This window comes from Pleurodeles waltl, chromosome 12 (genome assembly GCF_031143425.1).
Source record: "Pleurodeles waltl isolate 20211129_DDA chromosome 12, aPleWal1.hap1.20221129, whole genome shotgun sequence".
Lineage (NCBI taxonomy): Eukaryota > Metazoa > Chordata > Amphibia > Caudata > Salamandridae > Pleurodeles > Pleurodeles waltl.
Genome location: NC_090451.1, coordinates 273,634,875 through 273,651,458, shown reverse-complemented (window position 1 = coordinate 273,651,458; position 16,584 = coordinate 273,634,875). Strand labels below are relative to the sequence as shown.

The 16,584-nt window shown below is 44.3% G+C and overlaps 1 protein-coding gene across 6 annotated transcripts in view; it reads right to left on the bottom strand.

Moving 5' to 3' along the window:
- The window catches only part of BBS2 (Bardet-Biedl syndrome 2), a 305,860-nt gene that overhangs the window by 80,948 nt on the left and 208,328 nt on the right, over positions 1-16,584 (bottom strand). For 4 of the 6 annotated variants that reach the window (XM_069215826.1, XM_069215824.1, XM_069215827.1 and 1 more), the window contains 2 exons: positions 4,281-4,420; positions 1,113-1,260 (listed from right to left, as the gene is read on the bottom strand). In XM_069215826.1, the coding sequence (XP_069071927.1) occupies positions 1,113-1,260; positions 4,281-4,420 (288 nt within the window). The remainder of the gene's footprint in view (positions 1-1,112; positions 1,261-4,280; positions 4,421-16,584) is intronic. The other 2 variants (XM_069215829.1, XM_069215830.1) reach the window with 1 other exon arrangement.

Sequence of the window (16,584 nt, the reverse complement as noted above, 5' to 3'; positions counted from 1 at the left end):
CAGAAACATGACAGCACTTTTGCAGGACGCTGTGGACATGACTTTAATATACTTTTGGTTTTATTTTGTGAAAAGGAGACGCAGAATAAGATTATATCAGCCACCTGCACACAATTTTAATTTTAGGCTTTTCATGGATAGAGTAGTTTAGTGATGACAACTCCAAAACATGCCCGATCTTTACATTATGATACTATTAACACCCTGAACCATCCTGATACCTCATACAATTGATGTGGATGTCCATTTCCAAATTAGAGCAAAGTGGCACCAGTGTGAGTGGTATTTCTTATTTTTGCATAGCGTATTATTGGGATGTTGTACTGCTTTCTCTTAAAAAGGTATCTCACAATCCCCTATTTCAGTCTGGGATCAACTCCAACAGGATCAGTGCAACACGACCTGCTAGTTCATATTCCCTCTCAAGAGAACACAAGCTTCCCCAGACTAGTTTCTTCTGTGTCAAGCCTCAACAGTGAGATGCAACTCGAGTCAAATAGTAATGTGAGCTAGAGGACCAATGACTGGCCTTAATCTTCGCATGTAGAGTATCACACAAAAAAAAGTAATGCTTGAGTTCATGAAGAGCAGCTCTAATGACGAGCAGATATAGACTTCATGAAGGAAAAACATAAGGCAGGACAGAAAACATGTAAAGGGCAGGGAACATATGACAGAATCTGCTAAAAAGGTGATATTTGTTGGATTGTTCATTATCAAAAACAAATGCAGTGATCTGCTACACTTTAAAAATGAAACAAAGCATCTGTCACACACGCTTGCTTTTAGGAAAATATCATACTTCACATCTTAAGTACAGTGATGTCTTCACAGGGCCAGTAAATAAATAAAATGGTGTCTATTGTTAAACATTTTCAGCATCACATATCATAAATCGATATTGCAGTTTGATACTGCCTTCAGGTTCTTCATCCTACAGATTTGAATTTCTCAATCTACTGTTTAGTTTTACTAAGCTTTCTCTACAGAGATAACTAGTTTTCAGTACATGTAGATTTAACACCAAAAAAGCTGATTCATATACTACCAAATGGAAACCTAGAGTGCTAACAAGTAGAAAACTGGAGTGGGATGCAGACAGCCTTACTCACCGTTAGAAGTAGAAATACTCAGCTCTACATGAGGCGCCTGCACTTCAGATCCCAGATTAACTGACAGGGCCGTCTGGAGCTGGGTATTAGCTGGAATTATGCCCATTTGCACATCACCTTCACTCTTCTGACCACTGGTATCAGCCTGCTGTAAAATAAAACATTGCCATTATTCAATCCTTTCAGCAAAACTCTTGGTGCAGCAATAAAATGGAAATGGAAGAATTTACATTTTCCTGCTAGGCATTACAAGTGGTAAGCACCACACTTGGCTTGCAAATCGCCGTAAATGTAGGCTATCCCTCTAGATGTCTCCTTTCTTTCACATTTAGTTATGACCACAAGTAAAAAAGGACAAGAATACCAGGGTGTTTTGTAACCAAAACGTGAGTGACAGGCAGTCATTCCATCAAGTAATGGGTGTAAATGAAAGCTCAATAAATTTCAATATGGTTGTAGGTGGTCGTTCTAACAGCCTCTACTTTTTTTTTTTTTTTTACCTTCAAGAAGCACTTGAAGGGCTTAAGCAAACTCATGTAACAACTCTAAACTAAATGATCTAATATGACTATGTTGTTCTGTGGGTTATTGTTTGGAGTGCGATTGAGTGGGTAGGTTCTCCACAACACTTCTCCATATCCAAAATTTGCAAGCTCGTGAAGCAGCTCCATTGCACTCTAAGGGGCCCAACAACTTTTAGCAATGGGGTCGGACAGATTCCTAATATCCAATGTGAGACTATTTATATTTAAATGTTCGTGCTTTTCACATTTTGCACCTGGCCACTAAAATTGTGAGAATACAATACAGTGACTACACACACATGAACAAATTCCTAAGGTAGATTAGGACAGTTACACAAGATCTTGATGAAGGCATGAAACATGCAGACCCTGTTTTAAGAACAAAAGGTCAATTGTTCCCTTCAGTGGTTCTTATTTCTTTTTAGGTTGCAGCTGTCTGGTATGCTAAAGACAGCTTGGGGACTTTCAGAAAGGGTAGTAGCCAATGGGCTACTTACCCCTGGGTTCAATACACTGGAATGCATTCCACTCGTTGATTACCACTGGCTTTGTGGTTTGTAACTCACACTGTCTGGCTTTCCATTTGCTGGCTTTATTTGTTTTAGACTCTCCAGGTTCAGTCCGTCCCACCGTTGCCTAAACAGTGTTTTCTGTATCCTTTCACAAACTCACTTTCTGATAACAGAATATATCGCCACATTTGCTGTGTATTGAAAGACTGAGGTCAAATGTTATCCGCCGTCTTCAAAGGGCGCTAGTTTACTTTTCTTTCTTTGACTTCAAAGTGAGAGAATTTATGTGACAGTCTTGCTTGATACTAGGGGTAGGAAAGGGATTTTTTATAGAACACGGTAACGTTTGACTGAACTGTGTAAGTATTTCTGGTTATCTCAGAATTATAAACGCACAAATGAAGCACATTTTTTGTTATCTGAAAGTGTGTTGGAAATAAATACTTGAAATATGATCAAACCAAATCATTAAACTAGGTGATGCAATTTCCACATATTTTTGTCTGTGCACTGTATAGTTTTATTAGTAAACCTGTATGTATGTACAAATATAATGGTCATTTCAATTAAAAGTATATCTCTACTCTACCCTGTACCACTCTACTCTATGTCACCGCAGTCTATGTCAATGCACTCTACACAACTGCACTCACTGTACTCTATGCCACTGCACTCTATGCCACTCTAATATGCAACACTGCACTCTCTGCCACTGAACTCTAGGCCACTCTACTCTGCGCTATTCCACTCTATGGCACTCTACTCTGCACCACCCGGCATCACTCAACTCTATGTCACTCCACTCTGCACCACTCTAGGCCATTGCACTCTGCTCCACTCCATTCAGTGCCACTCCACTCCGCACCAGCCCACTCTACACCACTCCACTCTACGATGCTGCGTGGTACGCCCCTGAATTCAATGCCACTGTGCTCTATGCCACTATACTCTGCACCACTCTACGCCAATGCACTCTACACCAGTCCACTCTACTCTATGCCACTCCAGTGACCAATGTAATGGTAATTTCAATTGAAAAAATTTTGTATGTAATGGCAGTGTGCTTCCGCCCCATCAGTACTCCACTCTACGCCACTTCACTCTACTCTGCACCACTCCACATCACTGCAGTCTACTCTGCACTACTCCACTCTACGCCACTGCGCCACTGTACTCTCTGCCAATACACTCTATGCCAATGCACTTTACTCTGTAACACTCACCTCTGCACTCTACGCCAATCCACTGTACATCACTCTAATCTACTCTAGGCCACTGCAGTCTACACCACTTTACTATGTGCCATTGCACTCTGTATCACTCTAGTCTACGCCACTGTATTCTATGACACAGCATTGTACACCGCTGAATTCAATACCACCGTACTCAATGCCACTTCAAATGCACTCTAAACCAGTCCACTCTACTCTATGCACTCCAGTGTACGCCACTCTATGTGACTCCACACTATATGACTCCAATACAGGACACCCTCTGCCACTCCACTCTACAACATTCCACTCCACGACACTCCATGCCACTCTTCTCTATGCCGCTAACTTCTAGCCATGCTATACAGCAGCCACACTGGTGAACAACATGGTCATAACACATTGGCAAAGCCAATAGCTCTTGCATAGGCGAGACCTATTGGCTTTGCCAATGTTTGTATAATCTTGGCATGGGCCAATGTTAATCTTTCATTCCAATCTACCACTTCCTTCTTAGAGCTAGACACAGGGCAATGATCAATTGACTTCCTATGGACTACTATTTTTCTCATTCAAAATAATTACAATGTATAAATGAGAAATGCCCAAGGCTTTAGCTCTTTCCACATCAAAAACAGTAGTCGTGTCTAGAGAGTCTATGTCTAGTGATCACTTATAACAATTTTTTTTAACGGGCCTGTACATATAACCTCATAGAAATGTCAGCCTGCTTTAGCAAACCTATGCATTTTTTAAAATGTTTAGTTTTTAAAATCATGAAAAGCATTTCTCCATCATAAACTATTTGGACTTATTAAAGGTATTTTATTAGATGATCCTGGGTTGATAAAGTTATCCCAACTTTGATTTACTACTCTTTTTTCCAAACCCCATATAAAAGCAACATCTGGTGACCATTACCTTAGAGTTCTCCTCGTAGTTTCGCAGTTCCAACAGCAGGTTTTGCTTCTTCTGACTGAGCTCTCGCACCACCTCGTGCTCAACACTTGTGTCCATCAGGTTCCCTTTCATCTCAGAGCTAGACGGCAGATATCCCCGCACTAGATGAAAACTTTCACAATTAACCAGCAAACATGCTTTTTAGGATTATAGCATACACACATGTTCCATGGAATTTAGAAGAAAGCACTGTAACCTGTGTACAATACTTAAAATTAGCTTTACAAACATGGCTAAGAGCTTAAATGTCAAACTGCATGTAGAGAATTACAAACCCGAGCATTATGATAATATGTTTGAGTGGCATATCTCTGTAGTCTGATCATTTATTTTCCTGCTTCTGATCCCACAAATCAGAAAGTGATGATCCTGATATTATTCTTATTTTACCAATGATATTACTCCTCGCCTGCGCCTGTGTGAATGTGTTTTCACAATGAGACCCAGTAGAAAGACAGTAAGCCAGGAAAATATTGTCATTTTTAGCCTCAGTAACAGAATTTTACATCATTGAGAATTCCCAAATTACTCACAACGTCAGAAGACTTGGGGCATTTGCCCATGGAGCCAGGGCATGAAAGCAGGGTTCCAACAAGTGGAACCTGATGTAGTAAGAGTAATCTACGAATTGGAAGGATTTTGTTTTGTACATTGAAGGATATCCATCATCTGATCCCTATAAAAGCCAACTTTATCCTAGTGCCACGAGCAGCCTGGTAGTCCTATAGACTAAGGACCAGCTCAGTGCTGTCAGCAGGTTTGAAAAAATATGAATTCCTTCTGAGTGTAAAAATGTTCACTATTTGTCTAAGGGAGCAGTTAAAAAGCAGAAAGGAACTAGTAGATCCCTCGAGACGTCCCATTTGACTGATCTGATTGATGATTCAAAATATGTGGTTGTAATACAATGAGACCAACTTTCTATAAATCAAACTACACACTTTAGAGCAGTTCCCTGAAGAAAAATAAATTTCTAAGAGCAGCAGCGAACGCCAATAAAGCCAGGGGACAAATTGTCACCCCCACATGGCAACTACCCCACCATGAACGGAGAATAGTACAACTCTCCTGGAACTTCGTCCAGGCATAAAAGCAAGAAGGTAGAAAAGTTATACCTTTCAGCGCAGTGCTGCTGAATTCTTCATCACCTACACACACAAATGCATCAGAAAAACTGTGGAAATTGGGAGTCTAGGATGGTCTTCTTCAGGAAAGGCTTGACCACCGCTACCTTTAAGGCAGCAGCAGTCAGATTTGTATAAGGGAACAATTCAGGAAATGGTTTAAAGCATGAAATAAAAGACTTCACTGGGCAAGGATCTTGGGGAGAGCTAAAGCATTTACTTTTGCAAAACAAAAACAAAAAGTGACTTCGCTAAGGGGTCAAATGTATTGGTCTTATTATTATTAGCACAAGGAGTTTTAACCAAACCAAACATCTTGCCCTCACATCTCATCACAGATTAATCAGAGAGCTGAATCTAGTTTTCCATTCTGGAGAAACAGAATCTCTTTCTCACCAAATTGACTGTACTTATGACATACCTCTTTCATACAATCAGTGTAACTACAATGTCTTCATAAGGGTCACTAACACGCCTTTACTTGTGCTGCAGAAATCCAATGTCTTCATGGCAAATTCATGTAGTAAAGAGTGGCTATATACAAAATTTTGTGATAAAAGATCTACCAAAAGAACAAGTTACTTTCCTTCGGTAATACACTTTCTGGTGAATACTCTTATCTAAACAGCAGATTTCTTACCTTTAGCCTACCCAAGGCGTCGGACTGGATCAGAAGAATTCTTCAGCAATGCTTTTGGATATCGATTGGTGGTTGTAGGAAAGTGTACCTTTTTGACATGGTCATCCCCACTTTTTGCCTGGTATCGATACCATTTTGACTGATAGTGCACTGGGTCCCTGATAACCAGGTCCCCAGTGCCATATCTCTTTCCCCAAAACTTTGCAATTGTTCCTCAATTAGCCATACCTTTGGCAGCCCTGTAAGTCCCTAGTAAATGGTACCCCAGATACCTGGGGCATGGGTACCAAAGAGGGCCCGAAGGGCTGCACCATGTATTGTGCAACTCGTAGGGACCCCTCCCCTCGCACATGCAGACTGCCATTGCAGGCTGCATGTCTTGATGCATCTAAAAGTGAAAAAACAGCCTGTGTGCCATATCTCCTAACACTGCATGCAATATATGTAGGTCACCCCTACAGCAGGCCTTACAGCCTTAAGGCAGAGTGCATTATATTACTAGTGATGACATATCAGCAAGAGAAGATATGCCTCTGCTATGTCTTTGTCAATTCTCAGACATAGTGAGTGAAAAGTGAAGCCATTTTAATTAAGTACATGTGCTGGACACAGGTCAGTACGAGTTCCCAAGCTATATGATTGCTTCACTGAAAATAGGGATTTTTGGTATCAAAACTCTCATATTAATAAACCCTCACTGATGCCAATGATGGATTTATTAATATATGCACCCCAGAGGGAACCTTAGAGGTGCCCCTGAAAACCCTACCACTACTCGTGTGCTGGCTGACTAGTTCTAACTAGTCTGCCACTACCAGATGTTTCTGACCCTCAGGGGTGAGAGCCTTTGCTCTCAGGCTGACAGAAACAAAGCCTGCTCTGGCAGGGGTGTTAATACACCCCTCCGAACAGGATGACCTGCAAAACTGCATTCCAAGGCAGGGGGCTTCAAAGAAGCCCACAGCCTGTGCTATGTAGATCTGGCTTCCCTCAAAGGGCAGGGTGCCGACCCTCCTGCCCCAGGGCCAATTTGGCACCTGGACAGGCGGGAAAATTAGTAGTCAGGGAGGCGTGCCCACCTCTCAGGTCAGACCAACACCCAAAGTGAGCTGCCTGATGTGGACACAATTTTTGAAAGTCTGCCCTCTTGGTGATGGCAGAACTAGGAACTTTGGGACAGGGTTATGCCCACTTCCCACAGACAGTGAACATATAGAGGGGTGTACTGAACCCAGGGGTAAGTAGCCCATTGGCTACTACTCTACACTCCCTGAAACACCGCATAATTCAGGTTTTAGGGGAGCCTCTGGCTCCAGAAAAACAGATCCTGCAAACCTGAAGAAGGACACTTCAGAGATGCAAAAGGCAAGAACTGAAGACCAGTGACTGACTCAGCGCCAACCCTGCCAGCCTGCCTGCTGACTTTGAAATCTGGGAGAAAGATGCCTCGTCCTCCAGCTGCTGAAACTTCCAAAAGCCAGGGAAGCATGTCAGCCTTCACCCCAGCACAAAACTCTTGTGGAGCAGCGGAGTTGCTTCACTGCACCTTTGTAGGCCCCAAGAAACATTGAAAAGGTCTCCAGAGCGCCAAAACCTGACACCAGACAGCACCACTGCACCTGTGCCCCCTAGCCCAAGATGAAGTGGGCCAACAGTGCGAGCGTGGTCCCCACCCTCTCCAGAGATAAAGTTAATTGTGGGATTTCCCATTGCGACCTTCACGCCAATACCCACAGCCTCCTTGTGCAAGTCCCCCTCAACTGCAAATACCTCCGGTGACGGCAACCCAACAGTCCATTGCACCACTGGACCCAAACGCCTCAGATGAAGGAGAAGAGGACCACTGGTGTCTCTGCGCCCCCCAAGTTTGTGAGACTTGAGCCCACTTGTGGGTTCATCTAGACTGGTCTCCCAGCCCATGCCTGCAGCCTGTTTTTCTGGGCCCTCTTCCACCGTGACCGCCACCTGTGACGGCACTCGATAGTCTAAGAACACTCCGTACCCGGACAACCCAGACCGAGAAGATAACCTCTGGTGTCCCTACATCCATGAGCATTGCAAGACCTGAGCCCACTTGGTGGCTCGCCCTAACTGGACTTTCAGTCCTCACCTGCAACCTCTTTTCAACTGGGCCGATCCCCAGACTAACATTGGGGACCTGAGTCCGTACTACACCTCTGCAACCGTCTGCCCCAGTGCTGCCTGGTATGACGGGTCAGTGTCGCCCTAATCCCTTCCCAGTACTCACCTTAAGTCCAGGACATTGCCCCCCCCCGTAAGTCGCTGTACCATACCTGTTTGCCGTATTTGTTTTTTCCTTTATAGGATAACATTGCAGCTTTCAAGAATTGCATTGTATCACCTTTTCTAAACTGTAAAAATGTTTCTTGCAAAACGTACTTACCTGATCGTACTGATTCTGGTGCCAAAACATATACAAAGATACTTGTTATTTTTGGAAATTGGCGAGGATCTCCTTATTGAGTCGTGTGTTGCATTAATTGACTGTGTGAGTACCTGCAAATGTCTCACACTCTTCTCTGATAAGCTTAAGGCTGCTCGACCACACTACCTCCTAAAAGAGCACGGGAACCTCTGGACTATTTGCACTGTATACCTCATTTTGGTATAGCATACAAAGAGCCAGCTTTCTACAGTGGTGCTGTATGACTCCGCGAAGACTCCATTCCACCCTGGAAGTGAAGTAGCAAATCTGAATATAAGCACCAGCCCTGTGCACAGATTCAGTTTCTTGTATCTTTCTCCTTCCATGACCTCAGACATGGAACACACACTAAGTGTGGGTGACAGCTTGCCCATCTCTAACTTGAAACCATCGAAGAGGCCACTATACATAAAGGAATCTGTGGTTAGATAGAGTATCCACCAGCAAGAACATTACTGAGTGTAAGTAACTTGTTTTTCTGGTTGATACTTCTAACAGCATATCCCTCAGTTTAAGGATATACAGCACAGCAGTAGCTCCTAGAGGTGAAAGGATGGGTTGGACTCAGTACAAAATGTCCTTCAGAAAGTGTAGGTGAAGTGATCCTCCTGCCAGATCTGAGTAATCAAGGTAGTTTCTAAAGGAATGCATCAATTCCCAAGTTACAGCCTGGCAGGCATCTAGAACTGGCACCCCCTTGCCAACACTGTTGCAGTGATCACTGCCCTGACAGACTGGGCCTGCAGAACGTTAGAGGGGTTGCTTCTGTTAGGGGGGGGGTTGCTTCTTGCCCAGTGTACAGCACATTTTGAAGCAGTGGATTACCAACCTGGAAGCAGTTCTCTTTTGCACTACTTTGCACTACCTTGCCTTTTGTGGTACTTGAAAATCCCACAAAGAGCTGAACGTCCGTTCCTTTGATTAGTCAATGTTAAAAGCTTAGTGCTCTTTAGGGGGGGGGTCAAGGGAACAGAGTCTCTCTTCCTCTTTAAGGACATGAGGCAAAGTAAAGAACATTGACAGTGTCATCAATTTGCCAACATGAAAGACTGTCACAGCTTTCAGAAGCAATGCTGCTTTTGTTCTCAACACCAAATTGTCTGGGAAAAAGTGGAGCAGGGCGCTGTACTGACACACACGTCGTGCTGATGTGATGGCAACAAGGAATATGGTTTGCAGAGTCAGGACCCTTAAGTAACAACTATGCATCAGCTCTATGGGCTTATACATAAGAAATGTCAGAAATGTCAATACTGGATTAAGCTATCACTGACCCACCACAAACGGCTTGGAGTGGGGAAACGTGCGTCAAATGTATTAGTAAATGCATCACAAATAGTGATGTGCAAGTTACTTACCTTTGGTAACGCATTATATGGTAGAGACAGGATCTAGCCACAGATTCCTTACTGTAGAATCTTCCCTAGGCAAAACTTTTTTCCCATAGCACATCTGTGCGTCGGAAGAGGGTGGCGCACAACTCCGTATCGACGTCATCGAAGTCCATTTTACCCTCTCACTGATGTCAGTTCCTTCTGTGACTTTTTTCCACACTCAAAACGTGAAGCAGCATACAGAAAATGCTTACTGAAACAGTGTGCGAGCACCAAAGAAACCCCTGTGTTGAATAATCATTGAATTCTTAATTCAAGGTGTTGATTTCATACCGAAATCTTCTGCGACCAAAGAGGACTCAGTTCAGAGAGAGGGGGGGATGGGAGGGTCATTAAGGAATCTGGGGCTAGATCCTGTCTCTACCAGATAACGCGTTACCAAAGGTAAGTAACTTGTTCATTGGACAGAGACATCTAGCCGCAGATTCCTTACTTTAGAATCAGACACCAAAGCCATAGTAGCCAGGAGAAAGGAATGCTAACTGAGACCTCCTTAAAAAAAAAAAAAAGTCTCTAAGTATCATAAAACCAGTCTATAACAAGACAAAAAAAAACAGATAATCATAATAATTAAGGCAAGTAATAATACAACATCAAAACCAGTGAAAGGAACCACAGGTTAATAAACCCTTAAAACAAATAAGCTCATCCATGTTAGTATGTCAAACGATTTTCAGAAGTGACCCAACAACACTGGAAGTCTCTAACCAGACGAAAACTGGTCTAGTACAAGAGAATTAGACCATGCATTCATAAGAATATCTATGAGGAAAGTCAACCTTGTTAGTACAAGAACTGTGTAAAGAACCACAGTAATAAAAAGTCATGAAAATGTTAAACGCATGAAGATAGCTTCACCCATGAGCGCCTACCATTAAAAATATGTTCTTAGAACAAAGCTGGTCTAGAAGAATTCAAAAAGACCGGGCATTCATAAGAATGTAGGTGAACCCTAAGATTTTCACAACATAAAACTTGTGGGAGGAAACACGTATAAGGAGTTACAAACATTCAAAACATGGAAAAAACAGAAAATCATGTCAATATGACCAATTGGTGTTAGAGGCGAACTAACAAAATGAATATTAAGACACTTGCTCCCTTAATGGGATGTGAACCCATGCATGAACACCCCATCAAAACTGTGGAAAGGACCACATCAATGACATCATAAAGACAAAGAAAACATGGGTAAGAAACACTACCCATGACCATAGGACAGTATTGACTGAGGAATGGTGGGAGGTAATATGCGATTAAGTTGGCAACTTCAGTGACTTCGACCTCTTGCGTTGAGACTTACCGTCGATGGAGAATGGCATTCACAAGAACAACTTCTTGAATAGCCCCAAAAATGGACATTAGTCCAAGAAGGAGACCTTGTTCGAACGGAAGACCAGAACGACTCCGACATCCGTGCCACCAGAAGCTTCATCCAACACTCCCACAGAGCCTTCAGCCAAAGCTGCCAACAGGAGTCATACTCATCTGCATCATGGTGCTTGCCCAGGAACCACATACAAACCGAGTGGGGGTCTGTAGCCAATATTTGTCATCCACAGGGCTTAAGCTCTGAAGACATATTAAAAGCACACTATCCAGTGCGACGAAAACGTCAAAAGTAGGCCACAAATGGCCCGACTAACTACCACCGGATCTACGCTGCAAACATGGAAAAGAAGGAACAGACGCAGGGGTTATATGGACTCGCTGACGACTTTTCCAGTGGAAGATGTTGATATGGAGACACTCAACACACTCTTCTGACGTGCAGACGTGCTATGAGAAAAGAGTTTCATTGTGCAGGGTTGCGCCTGGGGAATATTATAAAGTAAGGAATCTGTGGCTAGATTTCTCTATCAAATATAAAGAACGGTTGGTCAGGTAAAAAAGAAAGCAGACAGGCTGACAAATAACCTTTCACGGTGCCCACCCCAAGACCTTGCTGGGATAACAAAAGAACATCAGAAAGCTTCGCTTGTAAGGGGTCTGTGTTTTGGGCATCACACCAAGATCCAAAATTCTTGTACTGAGCCCCAAGCATAGACGTAGAAAAGTGTTTGGCTGCAAGATGACATTCCCTACCACAGTTGACAAGTAAAATCCACTTAGTTGCTGTAGCTCAATTGCCATTCTTGGAGGGGTACGTTGTGGAGACCTGCCCTGTTGATGAGATAGGAGGTCCTCTTGAGGTAGATGCCTCATAGGAGGCAAAATACTCAGCCACAGAAGCATTAGGTATCAAACTCTCCTGGCCCAGTCTAGGCGATGCGAATGGCGTGGGTCCAGTTTGGCTTGATGTTTCTCAGAACACAAGGCCAGGAAGGTGCATTCCAGAAAGAATGCATCGCCTAATGAGCACCTAAACAATTTCCGAACATGCAGAAATGGTGGCACTGTGCATTCTTGACAGTGGCGAATAGATCTAGCCAGGATGTACCCCACTGATCGATGACACCCTGTGCCAACTCAGGATGGAAACATCACTTGTGGCCCGCCAGACAATGCCTGCTCAGCACGCCAGCTCTGGCATTCAGGGACTCCAGCTAGGTGGCTGGTTATTAGGAAGATATTCTGCTACACCAGCCAACTCCAGAGGCATACCAGCTTCTGCCAAAGGATCCCGTTCCCCAATCCTACTTGCTTGTTGCAATGCCACATGACAGCTGTGTTGCTGTGAGGACCTGCACAATCTTCCCCCTGATGGACGGCAGAAAGGCATTCAGGGCCCGAAGCTTCAGCTGGATGATATAGAGTTGGCAGTCTGCTGGAGACCAAATGCCTCTGATCGTCATCTCTCGGGGTGACATCTCCAAACCAACAGAGATGCATCTAAAACATCCATACGCCCTGAGTAGGTAAGGGAAAGTGGCTTGCACATGTCAAATTGGCTCTCACCAGCCACCACTCTAGATGATGTGCATTCTCCTTTAAGATCTGGATGGAGTCAGAGGGGTAGCCCTGATGTTGGGATCGTTGGAATATGAGGTCCCGCTGCATCGTCCACATGTGCAACCTGGCTTTCAGGATGAGGAAGATGCATGAGACCAGGAGACTAAGAAGCCTCCAAGCCATTTCATCAAGGCCCAGGGCTGATCTCAAAACATCTGGATCATATCTGAAATGTCTCTGGCTTGCTGCAGTGGAAGAAAGGCATGAATGCCAATGTGATCAGAATTTCCCCAATAAATTGGATCCTTTACGTGGAGCTTAGGTGCAAATTCAGCTTGTTGGTAGTGAATGGCAATGAGGAGTGTGGCTGTCTTCTGGAGGCTGACCAGGACGACTTCAGCAAAACCTGCCTTCAGGAAGCAGCCATCAAGGTAATGGAATGAATGTACCCCTGACCTCCGAAGATGGACAGTGACCATTGACATCACTTCTGTAAACACATGAGGGACAGAGGTAAGGCTGCAGGGGAACATGGAAAATGGAAAGTGGCCTTGGACCACCTTGAACTGCAGGTAATACTTGTGGAAACACACAACGGGTGTACGGAAAAACGGAAAATGCAACCACCCTGCTTCTCTAGAGACACTATCCAATCTCCTGGTTCCAGAGCCATAAGAATGTGGGCCAGCATGAGCATACTAAGGCAAAAGACTAGAATAGTCTTAAGGTTCTAGTCCTTCTTCGAGACAAAGAAATAGTGCGAGTAATAGCCCAACCCTCTCTCCAAATCTGGTACCTGCTCAATAAAACATTTGGAGAGACTGCCCTCCTGCATAAGGATTCTGCAGTGCTCTTCTGAAATGTGTTCTGGCATGGGAGAAAGGTGTAGAAATAAAAAGTGGAGCATAACCCTTTTGGACAATTTGTAAGACCCATTTTTTCTGCCATCATGAATCTCCAGCCAGACAGAACGCATTGTATCCTACCACCCACCAGCCAAGCATGGGTCTCTGAGGTCAAACTAAAGCAGCATGGAAGCAGTTTTAGCAGGACAAAATGAGTTGGAGGATGCTGGCCCTGCTGAATTGCACACATCCTGCTGGTGGCACATCTACGGCCTTGAAAGGAGTGGGTCAGTTGGTGAACAACAGACTTGGAGAGTTGGTATCGTCTATAATCTAGCCTCCTGGAATAACCTCTGAATTTTCTAAACTGGTAGGCAAATTGTTTTGCTGGCTTAGATAAGCCAAGGGATTGCACCATGGTTCAAGCTGCCTTTCAATCATTCCAGTGCTGAAACAGCCTTGTATCCAGATAGCCTGAGGCCATCAATGGCCACCTCCATGAGAAACTCCAGCATGCAGACAGAAACTTACGTTGACCTCATCCAGACATGCATTCTAAGCATAACGCTAGTGACAATGGCTCTGGGAATACAGTAACACATGCCCAGGCCTGTCCACAGCACATACCTTGCAGCATTCTAGCCACGTTGAACAGTTTGCACTAAAGAGGGCCTGAGATCTTCTGGGATGGCCTATTAAGTAAACAACATTGCTTCTTCTAAGTGTTAGACTGGCTAAACAGACATCAAGTCTTTTTGATTAACCGGCGGACATAAACATGGCTTACCCACAGAGCCCCGAGGACATCAGTAATGGCTTCATTTTATGGTCCCATGCCCAGCTCTTCCCATGCTGCTGGATCACGCTTGCTCCTGTCTTTTCCTTGCTTGTCCCCTGTTTTTTGACTGCCTACTTCTTGCTTTTCCTTTGTCACTGATTTCTCCTTGAATTTCCTCCAAATTCTGTGTGCCCTCTCCTTGACTTTCCCTCGTTTTCACTGCTTTCTCCTTGCTTTTTCCGCCATTTTTTTGTGCCCTGTCCTTGCTTTCCCTCATTCTCACTGCTTTCTCCTTGCTTTTCTTCCCCCGTTTCTGTGTTCTGTCCTTGCTTTCCCTCATTCTCACTGCCTTCTCTTTGCTTTTTTTCCCCATTTTGTGTGTGCCTTCTCCTTGCTTTCCCCTTGCTTTCACTGCTTTCTCCTTGCTTTTTCCCTCTTTGCGGCACCTGCATGTCTCTCATTATTTACAGCCTCCTGCCTAGCCCCACCCACTGCCATCCAGTGCCCCTCCCTCCTCCCAGACCCTACTCAAGGAAGGCTGCAGCGTGACTCCATTGAGCAGGTCCCAGGCCTAGCTCTTCCCGTCCTGTTGCATCGCTCTTGCTTCTGTCTTCTCCCCAATTTTGAGTGCCGCCTTGCTTTTCCCTTGTTTTCACTGCTTTCTCCTTGCTTTCCCCCCATTTTTTGTGTGCCTTGTCCTTGTTTTCCCCCGTTTTGTGTGTGCCTCTCCTTGCTTTTCCCTCTATCTCACTGCTGTCCTTGACTGTTCCCTCATTTGAGTGTCTTCTTTTTATTTACCCTTGTTTTCACTGCTTTTCCTCCCACTTTCTGTGTGCCTTCTCCTTGCTTTTCCCTCATGTTCACTGCTCTCTCCGGTTCCTGCAAGTACCTGGATACCCTGTTGCATGATTAGCCGCGCTTTACAAATTCTGACTGACTGATAAGATTGACTTCTAACCTTTGCTCAGGTGAAGTAGGCCCTGGTTGGCAGATTTCAGTCAGTACATATGATTTAGTCTCAATGATGAGTAATTGTAGTTCTTGTGACTCAGCTGCCCTTCAAAACACCACTGTAAACAAGCCACTTTCCTCAGTGGGCAGCCCTCATGGCGAGCTAGCTCAGTTTCAGGGAATGTATCTAACCGACTGGTGTTTGGTTAAGTCCAGATATAGCACATCATCAGTATTGTGAGGGAAGAGTAATCAGCTCATTCCATGTTATTATTTGTTGGTTTGAGGAACATAAGACCATCTGTTGGACTAGATGAGAGTAAGAGCCATTGAATGTATGGATCCTCTGCTGGTAATGACATTGCACAGAGGTTTTCGGTCAGAGTCAGGATAAATCTTAACTAGTTGCGCTTTTGTGATCACACAACACGACATCAGTCGAGATCAGACTGACATCGACTACGGGTCCGAGATTGGCATCAGGACTAGATCTTCTATTGGCACCATTGGTGCTGGTAGAAAAAGAACCGGCATGGACCTAGGTACCAGTATGGATGTGTCTACCAAAATTGGTACGGGCTCAGTAGTGGGCCTACAGAGGACAAACAACATCAGGATGGACACACCAGCAGAAGTCCGAATGGAAACCCCTGTGGCTCGCTAGGTGCAAGGACAACAGAGGGAGATGGAAGCACACTGAAAATCTAGATGGACCTATCAGTAAAAGTCCAAATGGAAATCCTTGTGGCTCGCTGAGGTCCAAAGACAAATCTGCAGCATGCCATCTCTGAAGGCCTGTTTTTTGCTGTGGGGTTGAAAACGGCAAGGAGAACATGGGGCTCACCAGAAACAGCTGCAGAACTGGCTCAGGTTCCAGGGACTGTGAAAGGGAAGACCTTTATTTAGAAACCTTCTCACTAGACATTGACGGAGGGATCGGAAGAATATTGCTTTGATATTTCATTGCTTATGAATAAACTCTGACATGCCAAAGACTTTGAGCAGAAGTCAACTATTTGTGAGAGCAGCCCTGAGAATGGGACAGTGACCTGTGCTTAGACAGCAACCATACGCTTTTATACTTGGTAATGTAGAATTGTACCTCCCAGTCTCAGATGGACTTCAACTGCATGAGGGCAAACTTGTCACATTACCAAACACCAACGGCAGACCTCATCTATGGGACTATGATCAA